Source organism: Cavia porcellus, unplaced genomic scaffold (genome assembly GCF_034190915.1).
Source record: "Cavia porcellus strain 051 isolate PalLab524CR breed Dunkin Hartley unplaced genomic scaffold, mCavPor4.1 scaffold_8, whole genome shotgun sequence".
Lineage (NCBI taxonomy): Eukaryota > Metazoa > Chordata > Mammalia > Rodentia > Caviidae > Cavia > Cavia porcellus.
In genome coordinates this window covers 42,127,983-42,142,913 of record NW_026947491.1, presented here as the reverse complement: position 1 = coordinate 42,142,913, position 14,931 = coordinate 42,127,983, and the positions used below count along the sequence as shown (strand labels likewise).

The 14,931-nt window shown below is 38.5% G+C and overlaps 1 protein-coding gene and 1 non-coding gene across 6 annotated transcripts in view; both read right to left on the bottom strand.

Annotated features, from left to right (window-relative positions):
* Positions 1-14,931, bottom strand: part of Dip2b (disco interacting protein 2 homolog B) — a 220,058-nt gene that overhangs the window by 47,482 nt on the left and 157,645 nt on the right. For all 5 annotated transcript variants that reach the window (XM_063254739.1, XM_063254741.1, XM_063254743.1 and 2 more), the window contains 9 exons: positions 13,198-13,300; positions 11,436-11,500; positions 10,192-10,285; positions 9,228-9,347; positions 8,453-8,567; positions 7,453-7,592; positions 6,438-6,574; positions 4,079-4,159; positions 614-741 (listed from right to left, as the gene is read on the bottom strand). In XM_063254739.1, the coding sequence (XP_063110809.1) occupies positions 614-741; positions 4,079-4,159; positions 6,438-6,574; positions 7,453-7,592; positions 8,453-8,567; positions 9,228-9,347; positions 10,192-10,285; positions 11,436-11,500; positions 13,198-13,300 (983 nt within the window). The remainder of the gene's footprint in view (positions 1-613; positions 742-4,078; positions 4,160-6,437; positions 6,575-7,452; positions 7,593-8,452; positions 8,568-9,227; positions 9,348-10,191; positions 10,286-11,435; positions 11,501-13,197; positions 13,301-14,931) is intronic.
* Positions 13,873-14,063, bottom strand: LOC134477483 (U2 spliceosomal RNA). The gene has a single exon (XR_010049534.1). It is a non-coding gene; the product is annotated as a U2 spliceosomal RNA (small nuclear RNA).

The window sequence follows — 14,931 nt, the reverse complement described above, 5'->3', positions numbered from 1 at the left end:
AATGCATGAAAGCATAGGAAGCCATTGGAGCAGGACCTGCCAGCTTGCCACCTGTCTCCCTCACACCCACACAGGTTTAGGATTAGCTATGGCATGTAAAAGCCTTGTGCTGAGAGTTAGGGACATAACTGTGACAAAAGACAGGAGGTCCAGAGTCCCATGTGGTTTATATCTCAGAGGAAGCCACAATATTACAAAACTCCCCCCATTTCAGGAACCAGTTCTTTTTTGGTTTCATTGATTTATTTTAAAGAACTAAAAGGACACCAAAGTTGCTCTGAAGGTAGATATCCAGGACTGTAAACTGCTGACATTACCCAAATATGTAGCAAAAATCTTGTCTTGCAGTAATAAGAAAAAAGATGGCTGTTTCCATAGATTTTGAAATTATTAGTATTTATGGGCTATGTCAATCTACACACTAAAATGGTATAATAATTTAGTTAAAAACATGTACGAGAAATAATTCTTAGATATAAACTATTGCTTCTCGCCCTTCTGGCTAAGATCAGTTACACCCAAAGACCCAGACCCTATGAGGCTCACAGCTGTCATCCTGTGGGGACTTCTCAGGCTCCCTGGAAGCGCGGATACATGAACCGGTACCACTCACCTTCCTCTATACACAGTCTTTATTGACTCCACAGCCAGGCCAGTAGCAACGATGTCATCAGCATTATGTCTTCGCCCACTAACCATTAGTAATCCATCCATTTTTCCAACTACGAATACCAAGCTGCCCTGAAAGATAACAGTGACTTACCTTGGTTTCCCTGGTTTAAACAGGAAAACACAAGAGCTGGGATTATAGGCGTGTGCCACTACTTACTTCCTGTTTTAAAATAAATCTTATAAAAAACATGAAAAATGGCTACTTTGAAGAGAACAAGAGACATTTGGATAGACATGGTTGATTTTCCTGTTGTCTGGTTTTAAAGGCCGGTAATGCTTTCATTCTTTTGTTTTGATCAGTTTATACTGTTTTGTTTTGTATGAATTAAGTATATGTGAAGATATGGACAACTGTATCAGGGAGAATAGGAGACACTGTGTGGTATCCACAGTTCATTTCCTGTTGTCTTGTTCAGAAATCCTGTGTTGCTTGCATTATTTTGTTCTGATCTGCTTCATTGTTCTGTTCTGTTGTATACTCTTAAAAAAACATGACATGCTTGCCTACCATGTTTGTGGCTCTGAGTTTTATGTGATAAAAAATTTAAAAATGTGTGCATATATATGAATAAACAACATCACAGTTTAGGAATTTTAAAGAAGTTTTTCACATCCTGACATCTCTGAAATCAATGGGGAAATCAGTGACGTCCTATAGCCAATCACATTCACAATATATAAAGAAATAATTGACTCATTCTTATTTTTAGAGAAGAATTTTGTAAGAAAGCAACTAGGATTCCACACAAGTATGGTTTTTTTTTTCCTGGCCATGAATACGCATTACTTTATCTCCTATAACTAGTCATAGGTTAAATGCAGAGAAAAATGTTAATTAATTTACTACTAGAATTAGGAAGGGATTAAAATAGCTTGAGCACAAGATTCATCATTTTAGGTTTCTAAGGATAAAGCTGTTTCCATTTGGCAAGACTAGAAACAGCCTAATAAAAAAAGGTCTGGCTGGGAATGTGGTAGTACACACTTGTGATCTCAGCACTCAGGAAGCTGAGGCAGGATAATCACAGTGAATTTAAGGCCAGCCTGAACTACAAGGTAAGACCCTGTCTCAAAAAACCAAAAAAAGTCTCAGGAACATTAGAGAAGGCTTTCTTTTGCAGGAAGAACACAGCACTGCAGGAAACTGCTATCACAGTCCTCGAGCATCATTGAGTAAGTACTTTTCCCAGATCCATGTGCAATGAATTAACTTTTTTCATTTCTTACAGAATCTTAAATACTGCCAGGCACACTAGTGCATGATTATAATTCCAGCTAGTCAGAAGGCTGAGGCAGGAGGATCATAATTTTAATGCCAATTTGGGCAACTCAGTGAGTCCTGTCTCAAAATAAAGAGGGCTGGGGATATAACTTAGCACTCTCTAGGTCAATGATGGTGAACCTTTTGGAGGCTAAGTGCCCAAACTGCAACCCAAAACCCACTTACTCACTGTTAAGTGTTAAAACTACAACTAAAAGCAAATACTGAGGTTTCATTTTATTTTTATTTTCTGTCTTTTTGAGACGGTCTTGCTATGCAGTTCAGGCTAGTCTTTGGCTCACTTTGTAGTCCAGGCTATTCTTGAACTTGCAATGATCTTCCTGCCTCAGGCTCTTGAGTGCTGGGTTTACATGTGTGTGCCACCATGCCCAACTGAGGTTTTAGTTTCGCAAAAACATCGTTGCCCAATACTTGGCTGCTGCGGTGACTTGGCTTGACTGCTGACAGAGGGTTGTGTGTGCCCACTGCAGCACATGTGCCACAGGTTTGCCATCACTGCTCTACATTTGATCCTTAGTACTGGAAAAACAAACAAAAAAAAAAAAACCCAAAAAACATCCTGAAAAATCTCAGGCCACTTACACACATTCAGTGACCTAGAGTTAATCACCAACGAACTCACCCACTGACTTCCTGGTTTTTGGAACATGTGCTGCCGATAGAAGCCCACTTAGCAACACACTAAGCACAATGCAGAGGTGGCAGTGACTGGACAAAGTGAGTAAGACAGTCATACCTAGCACAGTTTGAAACTCTGCTGGTGTAGGTAAGCAAAGGGATTGAGACAGTCACTGCCTCCCTGCCAATGTGTTTGTCCTTTTTTTTTTTTCCCTCTTTTTGAAATACTGTTTCATTGGCGTAGAACTCACTATGTAGCCCAGAGTGGCCTCAAAATCATGGCAATTCTACAGTCTGAGCCTCTCAGTGCTAGATTACAGGTGTGTGCCACCATACCTAGATTTCATTTTTTCTTAGTGGGGCACAGCTAACCAAAATAAGATTGCATTGCAGCATCCTTTGAAGCTAGGTGTGCTGTAGGACTAGTTCAGACCAATGAGACACAGCTGCACAGCACTTCAGGGACTCTTGAGAGAGGGGAAGCCCAGGTGGGATAAGCCTAGTGCCAATAAATACACACTATCTGCTGAATGAAAAAAGTCACCTTCATTCAAAACTTTACTAATACACAGGGTGTACTATACTGATAATCTGTATGAAAATGCTTTGTACTTTATGTATTTTAAAAACAAAACACAAGCATGCTGTGCCTGCTCATGAGCCAGTGGCAGTCTCAGGCCAGGTCAGAACCAAGAGGCCAAGCCCTGCCCTTCGATGAGCCAACTGGCAAGCAGGCCAAGAGAGAAGCGGCATCCTTCCCATGCCAAGCTGATTTGGAGGAACACAGGTTGAGATGATAGCAACTGTGCAGGCCTAAAGCCAGTAGTCTGAGCATCTATACAGAGTACAATAACATGCAATATAGCAACTACTGGGGATTTCCTACTGTTTTGCTTCTGAAATCCAATACTGTTCTCATTGTTTTGTTTTATTCCCTTTAAAAATAAAAATAAATAAATAAAATAAAAACAAAACAAATAGTCAGTCTAAAGGAGTCAGGTAAACTTGGGTAACAGAAATAATAAAAAGTAACTTGGGGCTGGGGATTCAGCTCAGTGGCATAAGCGCCTGCCTTGCAAGTAGGCAGTCATGAATTCGATTCCTGGTACCGATAAAAAAAAAAAAGAATAAATAAATAAATAGTAACTCATTTCATGATATTCTTTTTTTGTTTTGAGATACAGTTTTTCCCTATGTAGTTGATGTGACCCTCCTGCCTCAGCCTCCTGAGTGCTGGGATATTCTTTTTTTGTTTTGAGATACAGTTTCCCTATGTAGTTGAGTTGACCCTCCTGCCTTAGCCTCTCGAGTGCTGGGTATGTCACCAAGCCAGGCATCATTTTATGATATTCTTATTAAAGAACTGCAACTAAGTAAATAGAAGCTAAGAGGCACTGTAACATCCTTAGGCTAGTCAGAATTTGTACTGTTCTATAAAGTCCAAATATTTAGAACAGATGTAAAGATTAAATATTAGTATTAAATCAATATGAAAGCATCACTTACTGGACCTACAAACCCCAACAATCCTGATCGAATGAAGGGCACGTCTCCAACAGGAGAGCCTGCAGAATTCATTGGAATCACCTGAAAGATAAAAGAAACAAAGTAAAAACCTTGGCTTTTTCTCAATGTGTTTGACTTTTTAAAAGATCTTACTACAAAATCATAGTAATAGAAGCTTTTATAATTATAATAATATAAGCTCTGAAATTTTATAATATAATTTTATAATAAGCTTTGAATTAAAAAAAATCCATGTATTAATACAGTAATTTTTAAAAAAGAGGTATTATATACATCCATTTGAGACAGGTTCTTGGTATGTAGTTCAGGTTATTTTTTTAACTCACTGTGTAGCCAAGACTAGCCTTGAACTAATAGCAAGTCTCCTGCCTCAGCCTCCTGAATCCTGGGATTCCAGGCATGCATCATCACATTTGGCTTTTTTAATTTTTAAAATTTTGTTTTTAGTATGAGAAACCCAAGGAAGAAAATTACAGGTATTGAAAAAACATGTAGCCCAATCACTTAAAATATGAGAAATAAACTTGGTGTGGTTGTACAGGCCTGTAATCCCAGCACTTGAGAGGCTGAGGATTACTGCAAATTCAAGACTAGCCTGGGCTAGAAAGTGAACCCAAGGCCAGCCAAAACTGCATAGTGAGACTCTCTCTGTCTCTCTGTCTCTGTCTCTGTCTCTCTCTCTCACACACACATGAGAGAGAGAGAGAGAGAGAGAGAGAGAGAGAAAACAGAGAGAGAGAGAAAACAAGAGAGAGAGACAGAGAGACAGACAGACAGACAGAGAGACAGACAAATAAGGGCTGGAGATGTAGGTCAACGTTAAACACATGCTTAGTGTGCCCACAGCCATGGGTTTAATCCCTCCCCTGCCCCCAAAAAGGCGGAGAACTAATGTGAGATTTAAAATGGCTAAATGTGTATATCTAAAGAAACTTATACATATTTAAAAGAGGTAATCACCTATGAAAATAATCCAAGGAAATGGTGATAAACACAAGCCTGATGAGTTTCTGAATGCCCACTCCTGTTGAGACATTCACTGATTCCCAGTAAAGGATTTCAGGTTACACAAAGAGCAAGATGATGGTCAGTCCAAGAATCTTAACTCTTTTCAAGGCGCCACACCACAGGTAACACAGATATGCTATCACACGGATGGCACTCCCTTTCTAGTAACATCTGTCAGTGTATAGTCACATGCATTCATTTTCAAATGTGAAGGTAGACACTGATATCCTGTTATTTTTGAGAATCACTAGTCTACATTATAGAGAAAAAAGCTCAAAGAACTGAAAATTGGCAACGTTCATAAAACTCTGCTAAGTGTGAAGGAGACTATTTATCAAATGAATTTCTTTGGTCCCTAAAGCTATACAATCCTATTCACAAAAATTCCTGTTTCTATTTCCAGGTTCACTAGGCAAACTTCTCATAATGGCTTGACTTCACGGACAGAGCTTCCTGCAGGAAAGCAATGTGCTGTCTCATTAGAAAGTGCAGGGTCTATCAGAAGCATTGATTTCTCATGTAGTGCAAGCCATCTAAAACTTGGCCAAACCCTCAGAAAAGATGCTCAAAAAATCTGACAGCAACTCCAAAAAATGTAAGTAATCTGAACCCTGTAATAAGATAGTTCTTCAAACCCAGGCATGGTAATGAGTCCCTATAACCTCAGCATTTGGGAGGCTAGAACAGGAGGATCTACTATGAATTTGAGGCCAGCCTGGGCTATAGAATGAGGTCAAGTTCAGCCTGCACTATGTAGCAAGACCTATTTCAAAAAATCAAAAATGTTTTTACAACAAACAAACAAAAAATCAGTTCTTTAATTTTACTTACTGATCTAGCATAACCTAAGCCACTGTTACAGTATTCTCAAAATTCAATTTTTAAGGGCCAGGGATGCAGTTCAGTAATGAGTACTTGCCTAGCATAAAATGGCCCTATGTTCTATGCAGACTGTGAAAAAGGAAAAATAAAATTTTTTTGAGCTTATAAAGCTTAAACTATGGCAAACACAAGACTTTTATGAGGGCCTCTTATCTAACATATACATAACAGTATACCTGTGTCAGGAGATGTTTTAAGTGCTTTATAAAACTTTAACTCATTTAACCTGAAAACAGACCTGTGAGGTAGTAATTGTTGTTACCACGTTTTAAGTTAAAGAACATGAGGAGTAGCAACCCACACAAGATCAGCCAGTGCGTGGGAGAGGCGGGATTTGATCTTAATCCTCTATTCCAGAGAGCAAGCTCTTAACACCATGTAGTGTATCCATGAGCCAGCAGATCTGCCTGCTTATACTTCCTCCATGAAATATATAACAAATATGTACCTCAAATGTGTTTTTTGTCACACCAGCAAGCCCAAAGTACATCATGCCTCCAGTTCTGGAGCTAACACAAATTTCTCCAATTTCATCTGTTTTGCAGAGCTGGGGAGGTCCATCTGGCTTCACAATGCACATCATCCCTGATGCACAGAAAACACAAGTAAGAGACAAATCCTGGAAAACCTTGGCAAAAAACAGCTTTATTCTGAAAACCTTGAAAAATTCACATTTACTGAGTGGCATTAAGAATACTAAACAGATATACTAATATCCCACAATCAATGTAATCATTATGTACTGCAAACATACACTAATGAAAAATTTTTTTAAAAGAATGCTAAAGAGAGGGTAGGGGTACAGCTCAGTGGTAGAGTGCTTGGTTAGTACGTGCAAAGCCCTGTGTCTGATCCCTAGCAAGACAGACAGACAGACAGATACACACACACCCCAAACAGAAATACTAAAAATAAAGCTGAAGCTACCTTAAGTACAGCATATGTGAAATTTAAAGCTTTTTGAAGGGCTAGGGAATGTAACTCAGTGGTACAATGGTTACCTAGCATGTGCAACGCCCTGAGTTCAAACACTCCTATTGCAAAAAAAGATTAATTTAAATCTGTTTGAGACTGTGATGTATTAAAAAAAATAATCAGAAAGTACAAAGAAGCAGGTTAAATGAATTGGGATATTCCACTAGGCAGGTCAAATTCAAACACTCACAGTAGTAGTACATTTTTCCTGTTAGTCTCAATGCTTTGGCAACACAGTGAAAACCAGGTAACCTGGGTATTGCTCAAATACTTTCCACAAGAAGAAATACATCTGAAGTCTTCCTGATTGATCAATCACACAATACTCCTGAACAGTCAACATAATTCTACTTAATTATTAGAGAGGCTTGGAGAAATTTTGTGATTACTGGACTTAGGATTCCTGGCTTTGGACTTCCTATTTTCTTAGGCCCTACCTCTGACAATGCATCGTTATGACAATCCCAACAGTGAGCCCCCTGACTCACCCCCAGGCATCACATGTCCCACATCCTGGACAGTCAGTGCTGAATTCTTATCCTCAGTATTGACTCGGATAACTCCATAGCTCAACCCATTCATTGAGAGAATGGCTCTTCCTGGCAGAGGAGCCCCTGGAACTCCAGGCCTAGAAAAATAAAATAAAACCCATTAACTTTGGCAAATTAAATTATGTCAAGAGAAAAATATGGACATAATGTATGAACTTTCCTCTGGTTACCAAGTAAATCTCTATTTTCTCTAACAAAACTATGCCAAATAATCAAATTTCCATGTACAAAAACTTTCAATTGAGGAAAATTCTAATCATTTATTAAAAATATACTGGTAGGGCCAGGGAAATAGCTTAGTGGCAAGGCGCCTGCCTGACAAACACAAGGTCCTGAGTTGATTCCTGGTTCAAAAAAACCAAACCACACTGAAAGTACTCTTAAAAATATACTGGTATGGGCATTTTTCATGAACACTGTAATCCCAGTCCTCAGGAGGCTGAGTTAAGAAGATTGCAGTAAGTTTGGGACCAGCTTGGGCTACCCTAGGATGTGCCACAGAGTGTATGTGTGTGTGTAAAGTACTGCAATATAAATACATATATAAAATACATTATAAATATGTAATATTTATAATATAAATTTAATACTCAAGCAATAATCACAAACATGTAGTTTTGGTCTAAAATGCCAAGAATTCTAAAGAGCAAAATAACAGAAAAATATTTCACAAATGAAGGAACTGGCAAGAAATATTTAACAAATATAAAATCAAAACAATTAAATTTTCAGTGCACTACTTATACTTTGGAAAGAATGTGAAACATAAATGAGATATTTCAATCTACTTTACAAAGTAATTTTCACTTTTAGGCTTTTAGGTTTGCCGCTTATGAAGCAGAATATTTGTTAGCACCCCTTTCTCACTCACTGGTAAAAGCTGCACATTTCACTCAAACTGAAGCACACATCACGAGAAGTGGCATCTGCACAGTACCTTCGGATTGCTACGGTCATGGCTTCAGCAGATGTCGCACATGGACAGATGGCCTCAGGTTTCAGCCCATGGCTTTGGAACAGACTCAAGAAGGCATCACAAGATGACACAGACCCTAAAGAGTTGGAGCAGATCAACTTGACAGCTGAAATTGTTAATTTTCATTGCTACATGAAACTGGTAAAGAGTGGAGAGCTGATATATAGTTGTTTCTCGACAGAACTCATATGTCTACTATTCATTTCATCCAAGTATTTTACTGAGCCTGTGAGGGTGTCTAACACCATTTCAAAGACAAATTAATGTTCATCCAACCTGCAAGGTCACTGACACTAAAATTATAATCTGGAATATGACTCTGCCTGACAAAATCAATATTAGAGTCAACAATGTAGGTGGTATGTAGCTGGTTCATAATTGAGCAGCCCTTCCTGAAATAACTAGCATAGCCAATGAAATGCAGTCTTGGCTTAGGTCCATCTTCTGTGTGATCTTTTCAAATGTTTTATTAAGGCCCATCCCATGTACTTTAAAGTTCACACTTGGTTATAGTAAATTACCTTCCATTTCTCTAAGGAATACTCATAGCTGTATAATAGACTGAGATAGGAAAATCATAAGCCTGGGCTACATAGTGAAATCAAGACTAGTTTGGACTACACATTGAGGGCCTGTCTCAACCAAACCAAACCTAATCTTATAGAAAAGGGTATGTGAGAGGCTTTAATCCACAAAGGAATGGCTATCTCTAGGCTCATGCTGCAGAAGTACTCACAGGGATTAGCTCCGTCAGTCACAATTAACATGCGTAGAGAACTTAGGCTTACATCCCTCTGGTCCCGATGTGCCATCATAGCCCAGTGCAAGTCTCGACATTTTACCAAAGCTACTTTGGCTATAAATCAAAGGGGATAAAGTTAACATTACAGACACACTAAAAATCTGGCAAATATGCGATATGCTATTTGTGTGTTAATTTATTTTGGGGATCTTAATTCTCACTTGAAGAAAACAACAAAGGTTTCAAAAAGACTACTCCAGCTATCTGAGGAAGAAAACATCACATTTAGATGACTCACTAGACATATAACTGGCTGCTTACTGTGCCAGGTAGGACATAGTATCCCAGCCAAGAAAACTCTGCATAACATAACTCTCAATCAATCTCATTCTGGGCTCAGTTTCAGGAGAATTCATCCCAGTTCTTAGGAAAGGATATCACTGAGAAGAAATAGACAACATACAATACCAAAGACCACAATAACAACTCTAAAATTTGTTAAGGTACCAAGACACGGAATAATGTGTCTGTAGAAGGGCAGTTTGAAAACCCCTTGTCATGATTTATGTCAGTGGCCCCCAGGCCTCATGAGTTTGCACTGTGCATTTGTGATTGGTTCTTTGTCTAGCACTTAGATTGATGGTGTCAGTGCTACACCCGCCTCAGGGTGGAGCCAGCATAGAATGTAATGGCAAGAAGAAGGTGTGTGTCTCTCTCTCTTGCTGGTTTCCACCTTGCTGTTTGCAGCTGCCATGAATTGTGGCCCCACCATGCCATCTTGCCTTGGAGCCAACTGAGTATGGACTGAAACCTCCAAAAATTTTAAGAAATAAACTTTTCCTTTCCCAACTTTGGGCATCAGGTATTTTATCTCAGCGGTGAGTAAAAAGTAACTAAGACACCCCTAAAATCTTAATTCAAACATCTACATAACTAAAGTTTAGATGTGTGTGACTACCTTTGTGGGCATGTACTCTTTGGACCCAAGAAAGAGGACATGTCTTCATAACAGAGTAGGGTACGCTAATTGTATGCATCTTATTCATTACATTCTGAAAAGCAAAGAAACAAAAAGCAATCAATATCAATACATAGCATTTCCAAACTAAGTTGACATTTTATCAATCTTAATTATAGAAATATTACTCAAATACACATTCTTAAAAAAAAAAATCTTGAGTCATTAATGATAGAGTTGAAGTTCCTTAATACCTACTCTCTATTCTAGATCCCTCCTCTGTCCCTCAGAGATGATCACAACCTCAAATTTGATACATCTGCACAGAAATACACAGCAAAGCAGTACAGCTGGATCCCAGGGCAGATGGTTTAAAAATGCTAACAGGTGCAGCGAAACTGCCCTCCAATTGTCAAGTGCTATGCTGGGGTGTGTTACAAGGTAAATCAAGCTGCCCCATCTCTTGCAGGCGTTTCTGCCTAGATGGTAAAGTGTGTGATCAGGAGGCAGAGGGAATGACACTGGATTGTGCAGTCTGGTTTCTGTCCTGCCTCGCAGATGGAATACACCAGGATGTGCTGTTCCCAGAGACCGAGGCAGGCAGAGTAAACATGGGCCAGTATTCAGACTGGTCACTTCACTCACCACCCAAGTGGCCCACAGAAACCAGGATACCATCCCTTCCTCAAGTTTCTATCTCTAGTGAGAAACTTTTGGTTTCAGGATTAAAAGTGCTTTTATAGTCAATTCTTCATACAGGTGAAGATGGACTAGATGTTTTCTAAGGTCCTTTTCAACAACAGTATTCTGTATTTCTTTTCTCTCCAAAACACCACATTTATATAAAAAAATGAAATGTCTTCTCTTCTACCTCTATCCCACTCTGCAAATGTCTTTATGGCTAAAGCTTAAGTGTTTTCCAAAGACCACAGAAAAACTGTCTTGATGTCCAGAGCCAAGAGGAAGTCATCTTTCTCTAATACCCACAACGTGTCACAGTTCCTCTATTATGGAAAATATACAACTGCCTTGTGACTCTCTTTAGATGCAGCACAAAGCTTAAACAGGGCAGTCTTTCAATATAGTAGGTCCAATGGAATGGCTAAATACGTTCTAGAAAATATCATTCTTTTGGGAGCTTAAACGTCAAATAGGCACCGAGAGATGCTCAATTTTACACAGCATGCTACCCTTAACCTTAAACACAACTTGTATCAAAGGCCTTAATTTTCTGAGTTGCTTACCGAAAACATGCCATGCCACAGCCCAGCATCCTTCTTAAAGTCTAAAACATTTACTACTGTTTCTCCTAAAAAAAAAAACAAAAAAAAAAGTAGAAAAAAGGAAATCATCTTTAGTATTAAGCAGCAAAATTGTGTCCTTTACCACTACTAAACAAATGATTTAATGTTTTTTACGAAATGACTAAGAGTTCTCAAAATCTTTTAGTTGCTTGAGGTAACTGCCCACTGGCTTTAGGATCAACAGGATTGTATTGTCAGAACAGAGACAATGTATAGAAAACTCCTTATCAGTAAGTATTTTTTCAAGAGTTTTGTTTCTTTTGGATTTTTTGGAGACAGGGTCTTGCTGTGTAGTTCTGGCTGACCTGAAAGTCACTATATAGCCCTGGCTGGCCTTGAACTCATGGCAATCCTCCTTTTTGCCTCCTAAGTGCTGAGATTACTGGCTGTATCATCATGCCCCGCTGTTGTTTTTAGGCAGGGTGTCCCTATTCCAGGCTGGCCTCAAACACGAGGTAATCTTAATGTTTCAGTCTCTGGAATGCTTGGATTACAGGTGTGTATCGCCATGCCTGGCTACAGGAATATTTTTCCTCCTACCATAAGAAGCACCATTCATTCATTCATTCATTCATACATGTTATTTGAGACAAGGTCTCATTGTGTAATTCATACTGGCCTTGAATTCACTTTGTACCAGGCTGACCTCATATTTGCAGTGATCCTCCTGCCTCAGACTTATAACTGCTAGAATCATAGGTGTGTATCACCATGCTTGCCTAAGAACACATTTTAGAAATTTTGTAATTTTTACAAATATATAAAAATTATGTTTCTTACAGAAATTATATCTGTATATGCATATAGAAGTATACTGTATCAAACAAAATTGGTACATAGATCTGTGAAAATTTTTTTTTTTTTTTGCATTTAAAGATACATTTATTGACCCAGGTATGGTGGTACATACATATAATCCTAGCACTCTAGAGGCTGAGGCAGGATTGCTGAGAGTTCAAGGGCAACCTGGGTCATATAGTGAGTTCAAGGCTACTTTGAACTATACAGTAAGGCCATGTCTTAAAAATGGGGCGGGGGTGGGGCGCGCAGCACAGAGGAAGATACTGAAATCATTTCTCCCTACTTTAATTTTTAAAAACTTGATTTTTAGTGCCCCAAGGTATTATCTATCATATGAACACATTATAATTAAATCAATTTCCATTTTTGGACATATTAATTGCTTTATTATATATACATTATGATATATATTTTTATCAAGTAATTCTGCTCTAAAATGAAAACATATTAACTAGTTTCATTTTGCAAAAGAAAACTGAAACTCCAAAACATTAGTATTTCACAGAACATTCCAAAGCAAATAGTCTGACACTACAAAACACTTTTTTGTGTTTTAATTTATACTTCCTGGTAACTAAATTTATTTAAGTCTGGCAGCTCCATATACTCAGAAAAATGCAGATACCTGAGATTCCACAGCTAGTAAATACATGATTTTAATTATGATTGTATATTTATGTCCTTTAGAAATCATGCTTTACATATTTGGTTCACTCAGAACTTTAGTTCCTTTAAATTACATGAAATTATTTGTGAAAAAGAAGAAAAAAGCAAGCCAAGAATGTGTCTTAGAGCATTTCCTTCTGAATTTGGTCATTAAATGGAATCCAATCACTGAAGGGCCTGCTTGGAATCACATGGAAAATGAAGACAATGGTGTAGTCATGAAATGAGGCCTGACCTTCAGAGTAATTGCAGGCCTGGGACAGAGCTTGGCAGTGAGACAACATGGCAAGTCGGGACACGGTAACTCCCATTACACTTCCTTCTTTGCTGGTTTTATACTAGAAAAATAAAACAAAAACAAAACATAAGAAATGTGACAAAATGGGTTAATTTAGATGACAAAATTAGAATCCAAAAATAAAACTGAGACAAACCATCATGAGCAGAATTTAACTTTTTGAATATAAATACTTATTAAGGCTATGCACTCATAATAAAGAAGTAGAGGATGACAAAGCTCAAAAAAGTATGTGAGAAAAGACTTAAAAACAACTTCCTACAGACTTCCTATCTCTATGTTTGTCACAATACCTACTACAAAGTAAACGCTAAGTAAACAGTTGTATTACTGAGGGGATAATGACAAGAAAGAAGCTTGTATATGGTCAGTACATATACAATTTTTTTCTAAATGTATTTGAGGTTGAATCCTCGTGTAGAATCCACAAATATAGAGTGAGACATGTCAAACAACATGTCAAGCACAAGACTGTAGAGTTAGAGATGAGATATGGTCCCTATCCATTAGAAGCATCTAGTTTGAAGGTGAAGATCTAGAAATGGATAGCCCATCCACTCCTTTGCCTTTATCTCACTGCTCCATTCTTGTTGCTTTTTAGAAAGGTCACCAAGGAGATCTACTGCTCCTGGAAGCACTGCTATTCCATCCAGGTCCCTGCACAGAGTGGAGCTAGTTCCTATTCCAGTCTCCCAGCTCCAAAACTCCATTTCCTATGCTGTCCTTGAGAGAAGGCACATCTGACATTAAATTGGTAAGAACAGATGCTGCCCTTGATCTTTGCCAAAAGGCTAAGAAGAGATGGTCATAAGCTTTCTGATTGTTAACTCTGAAAGACACTTTACATACTTTTCTAAAATATTTCCCTACATTTTTGTTAAGTTTATTGGTACAACTTAGATACACAGAATGATCATATTCATCATAGAAAATCTGTGCCTCTATATATCTTGATTTTTTTTGAGACCGGGTTTTGCTGTGAAGTTCAGGCTGGCCTCAAACTCACTGTGATCCTCCTGCCTCAGTCCCCCGTGTGTGCACCTCCACACCCAGCTTTCACTAGTCTTTCTTGATACTTTCTTCTTGTCTTTTCTTTTTTTTCTTTTTTGTATTTCTTCTCTTTCTCAGCAGTCTCTATTGGCGATCACTCCCTTTTTTTTTTTTTTTTTTATTGGTACTGGGGATCAAACTCACGACTGTGTGCTTGCAAGGAAGGCGCTTATGACACTGAGCTAAGTCCCCAGCCCCCTTAGCGATCACTTCTATATTGGAGCTCCCTGAGAGTTCTGTTCTCCTTTCTATTCTTTTCATCCATTGGTACTGCAATAGTGACAATTCCCAGGTCTTTCTCTCCCACCCAGGCCTCTCTTTCAGAGACCTAGGTACACAATGTTTAGTGTTCCTCAGTAACTTCAGTGCTATGAAACCAAATATATCTCCTCTCCCCACTTCATCACCTCTCCTCTACCTATGCGGACTCTTGCTATATTTGCCATCATCGACCCAGGTGCTCAAGTAAAAACCTGAGATTTTTTTTTTAACCTTCTCCTTCTTCACTGTCATTCAACTAAGTCCTGCCTGTTCTACTTCCTTCCTAATTACCCATTTGTGCTTTCCTCTATTCCTACTACCCTGAGTTTGCACTCTTTGGATAACTGTAAAAGGAAGACA